Below are 15,433 nucleotides of genomic sequence, written 5' to 3' on the forward strand. Positions count from 1 at the left end.
TACTTAACCACTGCACCACGGGGCCGGCCCTCACTTTAACTATTTTTAAGTGTACAGTTCAGTGACATGAAGTACGTTCACACTGTTGTACAGCCATCACCACCATCCATCTCCAGAACTTTTTCATCATGACAAACTGAATCTCTGTACCTAGTAGACAATAACTCCCCATTCTTGCCCCCTTGCCAGCCCCTGGTAACCACTGTTCTACTTTCTGTCTCTATGAATTTGACTCCTCTAGGTACCTCATATAAGTGGAATCATACAGTATTTGTGCTTTTGTGTTGGGCTTATTTCACTTAGCATAATGTCTTCAAGGTTCATCCATGTTGTAGCATGTGTCAGAATTTCATTTATTTTTAAGTCTGAATGATACTCCAGTGTACGTATATGCTATATTTTGTTTATTCATCTGTTGATGGAAATGTGGGTTGTTTCCACCTTTTGGCTATGCAAATAATGCTACTGTGAACATTGGTGTACAAACATCTGTTCAAGTCCCTGGTTTCACTTTTTTGGGGTATATACCCAGAAGTGGAATTGCTAGATCGTATGCTAATTCTATGTTTAGTTTTTGAGGAACTGCCATTCTGTTTTTCATAGTGGCTGCACCATTTTACATTCCAATCAGCAACGCACAAGGGTTCCAATTTCTCCATATCCTCACCAACACTTGCTTTTGTTTTTTTTTTTCATAATGACCATCCTAATGGCTATGATGTGGTATCTCATGATTTTGACTGAGATAGCTTTTTGACCAATTCTGGGACCACTTCTTTTGGGATTCAGTTGACCACTGTCAATTATATGAGGCACAGAGTAGGAAACAAAACTATAAACACCATCCTGGTTGCATCTTTGCATGCAGTTTATATGTTGCTGTGGTGGGGTGTTAATTTAGAGATATGGCAGTGACTGAGGGTTTGACTTGAGAGTGAAAGAGAGGTTCTTCTGTATTGTGGTAATTCATAGGAACCACCATGGTGGTGATGATAATATTGGAAACATTAACAGCAGCTACTTCTTTTCACATCACTTTGTTCTCTGTTCTTCACGCTCTAAGCTTTCCCTTGTAATCGGGTAAATTAAATTTATTTTAATCTAATGGGTTTGAATGTATCTGAGGAAAGTAAATTTTCTTTATGCTATTAATATAAGTTTGAGATTTAAGGAGTTTAGTATATATAGGAGAAAGAAAAGGCAGAGAATATAGAAGAGAGGAGTATTCTGTTCTTACCAGAGTATTCAGTTGTTACCATATTCACTGGTTATGGTTCTTACTTTTTTAGTAAAAAGCTTTACTTTCCAGTCATTTGCTGGTGGCTTCTTGACCTGGCAAGTGACTCATGAGATACTTCAGAGGCCATATAATACTCTCGTTTATAATAGGTAACACAAAAATTTAAAGTTAATGCCGTAATTTTTAATGCAGTAGGTAATCTTTTAAAAAGTGAACATTTCTAAGAGTGATAGATACAGCATTTTGTGACAGACACTTGTTCAGATCTTTTGCCTATTTTTGAATTGGGTTGTTTTCATACTCTTGTATGAAATGTATATAATGAGAGTTTATTATATATTCTGGATACACGTCCTTTGTTGGATATGTGATTTATGAATATTTTCTCCCTCTCTTCCAGCTTGTCTTTTCATTCCCTTAGCAGTGTGTTTTGTAGAGCACAAGTTTCAATTTTGATGAAGTGCATTTTATTTTTTTGTTTTGTTTTATGGATTGTGCATTAGATATCATGTTTCAGAAATATTTGCCTTAACCCCAGGTCACATCGGATTTTCTCTTTTTCCTATAAATATTTTATCGGTTTTTATTTTTAGATCTATGATACATTTTGAGTTGATTTTTTAAGGTGTAAGGTTTAGGTTGAGGTTCATTTTTTTGCCCATGGATACCCAGTTGCTCCAGCGCCATTTGTTGACAGGACTGTCCTTTCTCTGTTGAGTTGTTTTGTACTTTTTGTCAAAAATTAATTGACCATGGTGGAAACAATCCAAAGTAGATGGTTGGATGAATGGATAAACAATATGTGGTACATCTATATTCCACCGTAAAAAGGAATGAAGTACTAATATATGCTACAACATGGATGAACTTTGAAAACATTATGTTAAGGGAAAGAAACCAGTCACAGAAAACCACATATTATGTGATTCCATTTATATGAAATGTCTAGAATAGGTAAATCTATAGAGACAGAAAGTAGATCAGTGGTTGCTTAGTCCTGGGAGGGGATGGGGGTTATGGGATTGCTGGCTAAAGGATATGAAGTTTCTCTTTGTGGGGATGAAAATGTTCTAAAATTGACTATAGTGATGGTTTCACATTTCTGTGACTGTACTAGATACCGTTGAATTATACACTTTTAATGGGTGTATGTTATGCAAACCATGTTTCAATACAGTGGTTTAAAAATAATTAATTGGCTATATTTGTGAGAATCTGTTTCTGGACTATTCTGTTCTATTGATCTATATGTTTATTCTTTGCCAATACCACACTGTTTTGGTTACTGTAGATTTACAATAAGTCTTAAAATAGATAGTGTGATTCTCTCAAATTTCTTCTTCTTTGTCAAAAATATTTCTAGCTATTCTAGTTCCTTTGCCTTTCGTTATAAACTTTATAATCAGCTTGTCTGTATTTACAAAAAAAATCCTGCTAGAATTTTGATTGGAATTGCATTAAATCTACAGATCAATTTGTGGACAATTGCCTTCTTTATTATATTGACTTTTAATCCATGAATATAGTATGTCTCTTGACTTATTTAGGTTGTTTTTGATTTCTTTCATCCGAGTTTTACGGTTTTCAGCATATATATCTTGTACAGGTTTTGTTAGATTTATACCTAAGTATTTCTTTTGAGGGGAAACTATTGTAAATTGATACATTTTTTAAATTTTTGGTTTTCACTTGTACATTACTAGTATACAGAAAAATGATTGATTTTTGTGTGTTGACCTTGTATCCTGTGACCTTGCTGAAGCATTTATTAGTTGGAGTTTTTTAAATAGATTCCTTGGAATTTCCTTTGTAGACAATCATGTCATTTGTGAATGGGGACAGGTATATTTCTAGAGTTGTTCATAGTATTCCCTTATCCTTTTAATGCCTGCAGGGTCTGGGGTCTGTAGTAATATCCTTTTCTATTCCTGATGGTGGTAATTTGTGTCCTCCTTCTCTCTGTCTCTCTAAGTGGTTTATCAATTTTATTGACCTTTTGAAAGAACCAGCTTTTGGTTTCATTGATTTTCTCTATTGATTTTTCTGTGTTCAATTTCATTATTTCTGTTTCTCGTTTGCATTTTTCTGCTTGCTTTGGTTTATTTTGCCTTTTTTAATAATGGAAGCCTAGATTATTGATTTTAGATCTTCTTTTTTAAAATGACATCTAATGCTATAAATTTTCCTCTTAAGTTTTGCCTTAACTGCATCCCACACTTTTTGGTATGTTGTATTTTCTGTTCAAAATATTTTCTAACTTTTCTTGAGACTTACTTTCTCTTTGACTCATGAATTATTTAGAAATGTATCTGGAGATTTTCCAGTTATCTTTCTGTTATTGCTTTTTAATTTAATCCCATTACGGTCAGAGAGTATAGTTTGTACAATTTCAGTTTTTAAAATTTGTTAAGGTTTGGTTTATGATCTAAGATATGGTCTGTCTTGGTGAGTGTTCCATATAAATTTGAAAGAATGTGTATTCTACTATTGTTGAGTGTTCTATAAATGTCATTTATATCTAAGAGTTTCATAGTGTTTTTCAGTTTTATATCCTTGCTGATTTTCTGTTTACTCTTTCTATTGCTGAGAGAGGAATGTTGACATCAACTATAATTTTGAATTTGTCTTTCTCTCCTTTTAGTTCTGTCAGTTTTGCTTCATGTATTTTGAAGTTCTCTTGTTAGGTGCATTTGCATTTAGGATTGTGAGGTTTTTTTTGTGAGTTGACTCTTTTATCATTATGTATTGTCCCTTTTTATTCCTGCTTATTTTCTTTACTCTGAAGTCTAGTTTCTCTGATAGTAGTATAAGCACTCATACTTTCTTTTGATTATAATTTGCATAGTGTATTTTTTTCTGGCCTTTTATTCTATGTAGATCATTATATTTGAAGTTAATTTCTTATAGACAGCATATAGTTGGTTCTTGATTTTTTATCCATTCTAACAGTCTCTGTCTTTTAATTGGTTAGACCATTTTCATTTAATGTAACTACTTAACATATGTTTGGATTTAGGTCTGTCATTTTATTTTTTGTATTTTATTTATTCCTTCTGTTTTTCATCTCTCTCTTTCCCCTTTTTTGGCTTCTTTTGGGCAGTTTGAACATTATTTCTTATTCCATGTTAATTTATCTATTGCATTTTTTACTAGATGTCCAAAGATTTTTTTGTCCAAAGATATCCAAAAGATTTTTTTATGATTTCTCTAGGGATTATAATATGCATACTTAACTTTTCACAGTTTATTTAGAATTAATATTTTACCACTTGAAGTGAATGTAGAAACTTTACCACCTTGTAGGTCCCTTTACCCTCCTCCTCCATCTGTTATAGTTGTCTTATATCTGCATTTGTTGAAAATCCTACCAGACAATGTCAGAATTTTTGCTTTCAGCCATCACACAAATTTTAAAGAACTCAGCAAAAGAATAGCCTATTATATTTACTCAGCCATTTACAGTTTCTTTTGCTTTTTTCATTCTTGATGTTCCCATATTTCCTTATGGCATCCTATCCCTTTTGCTTGAAAAAAATTCTTTTAGCATTTCTTTTGGAACAGGCTTGTTGGCAATGAATTCTCTTAGTTTTCCTTCATCTGAGAATGTCTTTATTTCACCTTCTGAAGAATATTTTTGCTGGATGGTTTGATAGATCTTTTCTTTCAGCAATTTAAAAATGTTCCATTTGCTTCTGGCCTCCATGGTTTCTCATTAGAACTCTGAAATAATTAAAATTCCTCTTCCCCTAGGTAATATATTGTTTTTCTCTGCCTTCAGGATTGTTTCTTTGTGTTAGTTTTCAGCAGTTTGGTTATACTGTTTCTGGGCATGAATTTCTTTGGGCTTATTCGCTTTTGGGTTCCCTGAACTTCTTGAATCTGTAGGTTTATACTCCTTACCAAATTTGGAAAGTTTCCGCCATTTTTTTATTCAAATATTTTTTTCAGCACCAGCCTTTCTCCTTATGGGACTCTAATGATATGAATATTAGATCTTTATTATTATCCCACAGGTCTCTGAGGCTCTGTTTATTTTTTTAATCACTTTTTTCCCTCTCTTGTTCAGATTGCATATTTTATTGATCTGTTTTCAAGTTCACTGACTCTTTTCTCTTGCATCTCCTTTCTGTTATTGATCCCATCCAGTGAGGGTTTTTTTATTTCAATTCTTATCCTTTTCAGTTATAAAATTTCTGTTTGACTTTTGTGTATATCTTCTCTTTCTTTGCTGAGACTTTCTATTTTTTTATTTGTTTCAAGAGTGTTCTTGCTTGATTGTTGAAGCATTTTTATAGTAGCTGCTGTAAAGTCTTTGTCACATTATTCTAACATCAACATCATCTCAGTATTGTCGTTTGTAGATTGTCTTTTCCTAGGAATTTCCTGATGCTTTATGGCCCAGTTATTTTGGATTGTACCCTAGATATTTTGAATATTATATTATGAGACTCTGGATCTTGTTTAAATCCTGTGGAGAATGTTGTTATTTTGTTGAGCAGTCAGTCAGCCTGATTAGGTTCAGGCTTCAACTCAGACCAGCTTTTCTGGGTATTGCTTCCACTGTCAGTTTTGTTTCAAATACTTTGCAGTGCTCTCTTGACCTCTGCCCCTGTGTTCTATCTATTAGTGCCAGTCTGGGGCCTGGGCAGTTGTTGCTCCGTTAGTCTGTGGTCTACTGAGTGGTATCAGATCCAGGTGTAGTAGCTCGGGGGAGCCCAGGAGTTCATAAACCACTTTCTGGGGCCCTTTTTCCTGAGCGCCTCCCTCTGTGGAATCTCGTATGGACTCACTGGCTGCTTCCCTGGGGTTTCCCTTTTTCCTTCTTTGACCAGAAAGTTGGGGCCCATTCTGCTGCCCGCTTTTTTGACTGCTCCTGCCTCTGGTTCCAGTCTGTAGGAAGACCAGAGTAAACCCACTGCTGTTCAATGTGACTTCTTCCTGAATCCGTCTGCTACTTTTTACCTTTTGGAGTCTTCAAGTAGCTGCTTCAAAAATTCCGTCCAGGTTTGATAGCTTTCTCCGTGTATTGATGAATATTGTCTTATTGGAATTCATTTTTGGTGATTCACCCGTATGATTAACATAGTTGTACTTTTACTAGAATATCTGGTGTATTTTGTACCAAATAACTTATTTCTTTTATTTTAGTTGCACTCTTTTTTTCCCATACAGATGAGGTATTTACTCTTCTTCAGAACTTTGTCATGTCTACTACAGAGAGCATTTCTGAATTTATTCTCAGAAGACTTACTATGAATGAACTAAGCAGTGTAAGTACTCATTGGAGTAACTTTTCATTCTTTTTGTTAATATTTGAGTGATTACTGACTGGCAGGCACAGTATTAAATTGAAAAGAAAATTACTTTAATGTGATAGTTTCTTGAGAAGCGACCTTAGGAAGCAGAAACAATTTAAGATTTGGAGTCTCCTAGTTCCAGTTCTATCTGTGTAATGCCTGTGACCTTGAGAAGGTTATGTAGCTTCTCAGCTTCAGTTTCCTCATCTGCAAAATGGAGAAAATACATCTGCTTCCCAGGGCTTAGAGAGTTTCAAACAGTATAATGTATTTGAAGTGCTTAGCATATTCAATGCATATTTGGTCCCGGAATCCAGAGATTTGGCAGGTTTGGGATGGGACCGGGTATCAGTACATGTGTATTTTTAAAGCTCTGTAAGTGATTCTGAAATGCAATTAGAGTTGGGAACAATACGTCTGAGGTAAAGAGGATGCTCTGTGAATGTAGCTATCTTCTCTGTCTCTACTCTCCACATATTTGTTCTTACTAGGACATTCGAAAAAAATTAATGAAGTTTTTTTCCTCCTTTCTTCAAGAATATTTTAAAAATACCAATTCTTACAAAAATGCCTATTAGTCTTAATTTTTTTTTGGTTGAAATCTCTAGGGAAAATGTGGAAGCAATTAGAATCATTAGATTATCAATAAAATGAGAACATATACTGATCGTAACAATACCTAATTAAGTTTGTTTTGTTTGATAGCTGGTAAGCAGGTGTAAAAATGTAAAAAGACAAATTTTATACGGAAAGACCTGAGATGTTATGATAGGAAGGCAAAAATATAAATAAAAAACTCTATAAAAATATAAGAAGAAAAAAGGGGAGGGTTTATCTTTAGCTTTCTTCTTATTAAGAAGTTGTTAATAGTAGTTTTGCTACACCTAAATTTCCAAGAAGGCATTTAATAAAGAAGTAACTTTTTTTGTTTGATTTGCTCCAACATCACTTTATTATCATGAGTATTATTTTACCTTTTTATTATGGAAATTTTCAGACACACACAAAAGATATATAATGAACCTCCTTGTACCCATTTTATGACATAAATATTTTTGTTTGTTTGGAATTTGAAACTAAAAATAACTTTAAAAAGGGAAAAGTTAATGTGATTTTATCTTTTAGATGCAGAGATTTTAAAAAGTAAATTCAGGGGGCCAACCTGGTGGCGTAATGGTTAAATTCTCATGCTCCACTTCAGAGGCCCAGGGTTCACAGGTTTGGATCCCGGACGCAGACCGACGCACTGCTTATCAAACCATGCTGTGGCCGTGTCCCATATAAAGTAGAGGAAGATGAGCACGGATATTAGCCCAGGGCCAGTCTTTCTCAGCAAAAAGACAGGATTGGCAATGGATGTTAGCTCAGGGCTAATATTCCTAACAAAATAAAAAAGTAAACTCAGTTTATGATAGTTTACAATTACTGGGAAAAATTCACTCTTTAATAAATTAGGTATTAGAATTCCCAATTAAGTACATTTGTTTGGTAGCTTAGAGTTTAATAAAAATCTCTTCCCCCACTTTCCCTCACCTCGGCGGTGTGATGGTCAGTGTTTAACAACCAGCTCTCAGGGGAAAAAGCCCTGATTTGTAGTATTTATCAATTTCCATGGCTGATTTCAAGCTGCTGAATCAGAGAGAGATGAATGGTCATCCTTGCAGTGCGGGCTGGCTCCAGCACACAGCTGCCTCACCTTTGCTTCACAGAGGAAACAGTAGCCACCAGACAGAATCACCTCAATTTCTGTCTGTCAGATGTCTCTACGCCCCCCACACCTGAATCCGTCCTCCTTGCCTTCCTCTGCTCCAATGGAGTAAGGCAGCTGGATTTCATCTGCTTCCCTTTTCTCAGGGACTTGACACTATTGATTATCCTCTCTCCTTCTTGTATTTTCAACCTCTTCTTTTCTCCTGGATTGTTTTCCTGAGCTATGAAACAGCTTTAAGAGTCCCTCCTCTTAAAAGAACTCTCTCTCAATTCCATGTTCCCTCTAGCACCCTATTTCCTTCTCTTTGTAAGTTATTACGTAAACAGATTGCTCTACTTCATTCTACCTCTATCATGACGCAGAAATGGCTCTGTGAAGCTGTCAGTGACTCCTGTGTCATAAACCTAATGGACACTTTTCAAACCACATTTCTCTTGACTCTACTCCATTGAGCACTGTTGACCACTTTCCCCTTGAAACACTAGCCCTCCTAAGCTTCTGTGACATCATCCTCTCCTGGTTTTCCCCCATCTCTCTGGCCATTACCCCCATTAATTTTCCTTTGAATGTCCATTCTCTACTATGTAGCCTTGAAACTTGGAGCTTTCTAAAGCTTGGCCCTGGCCCCCTCTTTCCTCTGTCTTGGTGATCTCATCTGCAACCCCAGCTTCACTTATGCCAGGGACCCTCACATCTGTCTCCACCTCAGATTGCTCTTCTGAGCTTAACCCCCATTTAGCCAACTGCTATTTACAACTTGAGTTGAATTTCTCACACTTATGCTATTCAAAACTGAACCCCTTATCATTCCTACAGGAGGTTCTCCGGATTCCCCTCCAGGGTCCCTTCTCAGTGAATGTACCACCATCTAACCAGTTTCTCAAACCCCAAACTTAGGAATCCTCCCTGGCACCTTTGTCCCTCACTCTCACCCCATACGGTCAGTCTAGCACCAGGTCCTGCAGTCGTTACCTTCTGTCTGCATTGTATCCTAGCGCTTGGCAGAGTGCCTGGATATAGTGGCTGCTCAGTGAAAGCTGATTAAATTAATGAAGTGTGTGCTTCCTGTGTACCATTGAAGGCCTCCGAGGTGTAGTAATTGGTATAGTAATAATAATTAAGGCCACCACTCAGTGCTAGTCCATTTAGCGTGCTTTCTCTCACTTAATTCTTTCACAGACTCTGTGATAGATAGATATTACCCTCCCCGTTTTATGGATAAGGAATCTGAGGCCTAAAGAGGTTAGGTCACTTGCTATAGGTCACAGAGCTGGTGAGTGGTAGAACGGGACTGAACCCAGTCAAAAAGACCTGCGTTTAATTCAGTCCCTCCCACTTACTAGCTCTGAGATGCTGGGTAAGTTGTTTAACCTCTCTGAAACTTAGTCTTAGGAAAGTGGAACATAATCTTCCTTGTAAGAATGGAGTATTGTAAACTGCCTGAAACAAAGGAAGTGGTAATTGTTATTGTTATTATTTATGATATATTATTAGCCCTGGGATGCAAGAATTGGTAGAACATAGTTTCTGCCTTCCAGGGTCTCATTGTTAAGGTGGGGAGTCAGATGCGTAAATTGTGGTTTGTGGTATAATTGTGCTGAGGGCAGAGTCACTGTGTCAGCACAGAGAAGGGAGTGCTTAGCTCTGCATGGGGAGATCATGGAAGGCTTCTTGGAGGAAATGATTTTTTCCCGCATCAATGTCTTGTTTTAGTACTTCTAAATAAACTTAATTTATTTCCTGTCTGAACTCTCGTAGTTCTGTGAAAATCATGGACCCTGCCTAAATGTTTTATTGTTTGTCTTAGATTTCAGATCTGGATCGCTGTCATTTATACCTGATGGTATTAACTGAGCTTATAAATATCCATGTGAAGGTTGGGTGGAAAAGAGGTAACCGCATTTGGAGGGTTATTTCTCCTTTGAAAAATGCATCCATTCGGCATCTCCAAGAGATGGACAGTGGCCAGGTAATCCTCTTTGATGTAAGGTTTGTAGTTATGCTGAGTAAGGCATACATGGAATACATATTTGATTATTATACAATATTTTGATTTCATAAAAAGCATCTGCTGAAATTTAAGTTTTAAGATAGTATTCTTTGTTCATAATATCTGATGAAGATTGGGATTCCTATCATAATATTAAATTTATTGAGGCTTGCTTTGTTTCCCAACATATGGTCTATCCTAGAGAATGTTCCATGCGTGCTTGAGAAGAATGTGTAGTCAGCTGTTTTTGGGTGGAGTGCTCTGTATATGTCTACTAGGTCCATCTCGTCCAGTTTTTCATTTAAGTCTAATATTTCTTTATTAACTTTTTGTCTGGATGATCTATCCATTGCTGTAAGTGGGGTGTTAAGATCCCCTACTATTATTGTGTTGTTGTTGATTTCTCCTTTTAGGTTTGTTAATAGTTGTTTTATGTACATTGGTGCTCCTATGTTGGGTGCATATATATTTATAAGTGATATGTCTTCTTGATGGAGTGTCCCTTTTATCATTATATATTTCCCTTCTTTGTCTTTCTTAACCTGTTTTATCTTGAAGTCTACTTTGTGTGATATGAGTATGGCCACACCTGCTTTCTTTTGTTTGCCATTAGCTTGGAGTATTGTCTTCCATCCTTTCACTCTGAGCCTGTGCTTGTCTTTAGTGCTAAGATGTGTTTCCTGGAGGCAGCATATTGTTGGGTCTTGCTTTTTAATCCATCCTGCCACTCTGTATCTTTTGATTGGAGAGTTCAATCCATTTACATTTAGGGTAATTATTGAAATATGAGGGTTGAATGTTGCTGTTTTGTCACTTATTTTCTGGTTCTTTTGCATTTCCTTTGTTTCTTGTCCCATTTGTTTTGGACTGCCAATTCAGTTTGGTTGTTCTGTCTTATGATTCTTCTAGTTTTCTCTTTGTTTATCATATGTGGTTTTAATTTGATTATTTGTTTAGTGGTTACCTTGAGGTTTGGGCGAAAAATCTTCTGTATGAGATAGTCCATTATCTGATAGCCTCCTATTTCCTTATACTAAGTCAATTCAGTCACTTTCCTCTTCCCCTTCTAAGTTGCTCTTGTTATACCTTATTCTATCTTGTGTTGTGGCTGTGTGTTTACAGTGATGAGGTTAAATTTATTTTTGGTGAATTTCTTCCTTTGATCTTTGAGTTTAGTATTTAAGTGGTTGCTAACCTATTCCGGTAAAGATCTACTATTTCTCTGATTTTGTCTACCTACTTTTCTCCTTACTCCAAGCTTTGTGTTCCCTTTCTCTTCTTGTTTTCAGGCCTGAGGGCCTTCTTGAGTATTTCTTGTAGTGGCGGTCTCGTGGCCATGAACTCCCTTAGCTTTTGTTTATCTGGGAGAGTTACTATTTCTCCATCATATTTGAAGGATATTTTTGCTGGATAGAGTATTCTTGGCTGAAAGTTTTTGTCTTTTAGTATTTTGAATATATCATTCCAGTCTCTTCTAGCCTGAAAAGTTTCTGTTGAGAAATCCGCTGAGAGCCTGATGGGAGTTCCTTTGTACGTTATTTTTTGTTTTTGTCTAGCTGCCCTTAATATTGTTTCTTTGTCGTTGACCCTGGCTAGCCTTACCACTAGGTGTCGTGGTGAAGGCCTTTGTCTGTTAATATATAAGGAGTCCTGTTGGCTTCGCTTACTGGTATTTCCTGCTCCTTCCCCAGATTTGGGAAATTTTCAGCTATTATTTCCTTGAATAGGCTCTCTGTTCCTCTTTCCCTCTCCTCTCCCTCAGGAATACCTATAATTCTTATGTTACATTTTCTAATAGAGTCCGATATTTCTCGGAGTCTTTCTTCATTTCTTTTTAGTCTTAGTTCTCTCTCTTCTTCCATCTGGAGTATATCTGTATTCCTATCCTCTAAAGTACTAATTCTTTCCTCCATATTGTCAGCTCTGTTCTTTAAAGATTCCAGATTCTCCTTTATCTCCTCCATTGTGTTCTTCATCTCCATCAGCCCTGATAGGTTTTTCTTTATGATTTCAATCTCTTTTGTGAAGAAACTCCTAATCTCATTTAATTGTTTGTCTGTGTTGTCTCGTATTTCATTGAGTGTTTTTATGATAGCTATTTTGAAATCTCTGTCATTTAGTTTATGGATTTCTGTGTCTTCGGGGTTGATTTCTGGGTGCTTGTCATTTTGTTTCTGGTCTGGTGATTTCATATATTTTTGCATTGTGGTTCCTGTGTTGGTTTTGATTTTCCTCATCCTGGAAGTCTCTGGTTGCAATTTCCACCTGCCGCCACTGTCTGGTGGTAAAGGGCTGTGTAGTCTAAGCCCCCTGCGCTCTGCCCCAGTTTTTCTGCTGCGATCCGCAGTTTTGTTTTGTTTTGTTTTGTTTCTTTTCCCCACTGCGATCCACGGGTCCAGTCCAGTTTATTCAGGTCTGCCTCGGACCGCTAGATCTGGTCGAGCTGCAGACTCCGGGTTGCGGGGAGGGGGGAGCTCTCTCTTTTGCCCTCTGGGTCCCTGACGTGGGAGGCTTCTCGTTTGCCCCTCTTTATCCGCTCTCTGGGTTGCTCAGATGTTGATGGTAGCCCTGTGGCTCCTCTGAGCCCTCTGTGCGGGAGTTTCCCACTGGCTGAGAGAGCCCGAAGAGCTACAGTTTCCCGCCGAGGGCCGCCCCTCCCCCCTCTCTGGGAGCCGCGCGGACCGGATCGCTGATCTGATGGGGAGGGAGCGGAGTTCTCCTTACCTCTCCCCACTTCCTCCGGGGGCCCAGCACGTTCCGCTCTCAGATGTGCGGCAGTGTGGATCCCTCCGCTCCAGCTTTTCACTGTCTGGGATTCCGTTGTTGGTCTGTGGCTGTTACTTTTGTTGTATTTTGTGGGGGAAGAATTCACGGGAAAGCTCACTCCGCCATGATGCTGACGTCACTCCTCATCATGCCCCTATCATAATATTAGATATATAACAAAGGTGTGCTGACTTCAATCTTCACATTGTTTAGCTACAGATGGTGGACTAGCCCTTTTGCCCTTGTACTAGAAAGGGACACTTTAATGTGTCCAGTTTCATCATTTCTATCTCATTTTCTAGCCTGGTCGTCCACTGCTTTTTCTCTTCCTTCCCACAATGCTCCCGATGCTGCAGTCACTCGAGGCTGTCACGTAGAGTTTCACAGATCATGAGCACATGTCACATCCTTCCTCATCTAGGCTTTCATTCTGTCTGATCCTTCCGCTAAGAATGCCCTCCCCTCCTATATGCGCTTGTCAGTATCTGGTCTGTCCTTCATGGCCCAGCTCAAACCACATTTTCTCTTAGAGACCTTCTTGGATCAGTGTCTCATGCTTTCCTTTGTTTTCCTATTGCTCTTTGTGCCTCCATTACAGTGTTTATTTTCATCTTACTTGGTTTTGGAGTAATTCATGCCTTCTCCACTAGATTGTAGCACCTGGAGGTGTTTTTTAAACATGATGCAATAAAGTGTAGTGGTTAAGAACACAGGCTTTGGAGTTAGACTTCCTGGCTGTGAATCCTGGCTTAATCCTTACTAGCCATGTGACCTTGGAAAAATCACTTAACCTCTCTGTGCCTCATTTATTGCACCTGCAAAATGAGGGCTATAGGATTGATGTGAGAATGAAAGTAAGCTCATACATCTTAAAACTTTAGAACAGTCCCTGGCCCATAGAAGGTCCTCAATAAATGTTAGCTATAATAAATCTGAGCTGAATCATAGTCTAGGCCAGGCTGTTAATTAAAACAAACTACTTGACTGCTTTAATAATCTAATTTTTAAGTAGTTTTCAAGAACTGTCCTAAAAGAAAACGATAAAAGGACTGATTAATGTTCTAGCATCATGTCCAGTGCATATTAGTATGTTGGTGTTATGAAAGGACATTGTGAGTTTTGAATGTAGACAAAATCATGAACCATGCCACAGTAATTCTTAAAGATTTGCTTGCTTTCTTTAATAATTTGCTGAATTACATTAAGGTTAACAGGGATTGTACTGGCTCAAAAGTAACACTACATTTTATTTCATATGTTGGCAGTGCTGCTGTGTAAAATTTATCTGTAGAGATATTTGACTTATTTTGGGAGGTGAAGGAAGGTATGGAATAAGTAGAAGGTTCCTTCCTGGTGGAGAGTTTACTGGTTGGCAGCAGTAGAGAGAACTGCTTTGGTCTCTCCCTGCAGCTATTTTTTATGTCTAGGTTCTCGCCTGCGCTCCTGGCTTCTTGGTTAGAGATTGTTTATTTTCTCTAAGTATGAAGCCAGGCTGTCTTAGTTTCCTTCCTTTGGGCTCCTACGTGTAGAGTTCCAAGTGCTTTACATGAAATAACCCGTTTATTTAATGTTCACAATAACCCTGTGAAGTAGATTTTATTTCTTTCCCTGTTTTATAGATGAGAAAACTAAAGTTCACTATGTCCACAGTCAGACTGTGGAGTGCACAGCCAGGATTCAGACCTAGGCCATGTGATGTGGTTCATGAGTCCAGCTCTTAACTGCTATGCTGCTGTGTCACCTTTCCAAAAGCAGCATACAGCTGATTGAAGAAGTTATTTATATATATGCCTGGAACCTTTTTTTTCTTTTTAATATACTTCAGCCAAACAGTTAACATAGGACTCACCCATAGGAGTGTTGTATCCAAATGTATATTCAAGTAGGAAAAAGGTTGAGAAGTACTAATTCACATGCAGTTTTGGGTTCTGTACATATCTAGTCTGTCATGTACTACTTCTAGGAACCCACCTGCCAAATAAAGAGATCAAATGTCTTAGTCTGAATTGCTGAATTTTTATTTCCACTTTAAATTTGTTCGCCACCAATCTGTACAAAAGTAGTGAAACTGAATGACATGTATTGGATTTCCTTTGATTCCCTCTTATGTTCAGTAGCAGACAGGAAGAGGGAAAGGAGCCATGAGATTTCCATACACTGGCCACTCAGGTCCTTACTGGTTAAGACTTGCTTATGTTAAATAATAGATTGTTCCATTTTCTCCTTAGGAGCCGACACTTGGTAGACAGATTCAGAGAGTCGTTAGTATGGCTGCCTTGGCCATGGTCTGTGAGGCCATTGACCAGAAGCCAGAACTACAGCTGGACTCTCTGGATGCTGGACCCATGGAGAGGTTCCTTTCCTCTCTTCAGCTCAATCAGACGCTACAGAAGCCCCACACAGAAGAGCAAAGCAGGTGTGTTCACCCC

General features: G+C 37.8%; 1 protein-coding gene across 4 annotated transcripts in view; it reads left to right on the forward strand.

Moving 5' to 3' along the window:
* TARBP1 (TAR (HIV-1) RNA binding protein 1) overlaps nucleotides 1-15,433 on the forward strand; it is a 91,104-nt gene that overhangs the window by 35,374 nt on the left and 40,297 nt on the right. For all 4 annotated transcript variants that reach the window (XM_058542999.1, XM_058543001.1, XM_058543000.1 and 1 more), the window contains exons 13-15: nucleotides 6,413-6,510; nucleotides 10,056-10,217; nucleotides 15,233-15,420. In XM_058542999.1, the coding sequence (XP_058398982.1) occupies nucleotides 6,413-6,510; nucleotides 10,056-10,217; nucleotides 15,233-15,420 (448 nt within the window). The remainder of the gene's footprint in view (nucleotides 1-6,412; nucleotides 6,511-10,055; nucleotides 10,218-15,232; nucleotides 15,421-15,433) is intronic.

This window comes from Diceros bicornis, chromosome 6 (genome assembly GCF_020826845.1).
Source record: "Diceros bicornis minor isolate mBicDic1 chromosome 6, mDicBic1.mat.cur, whole genome shotgun sequence".
NCBI lineage: Eukaryota > Metazoa > Chordata > Mammalia > Perissodactyla > Rhinocerotidae > Diceros > Diceros bicornis.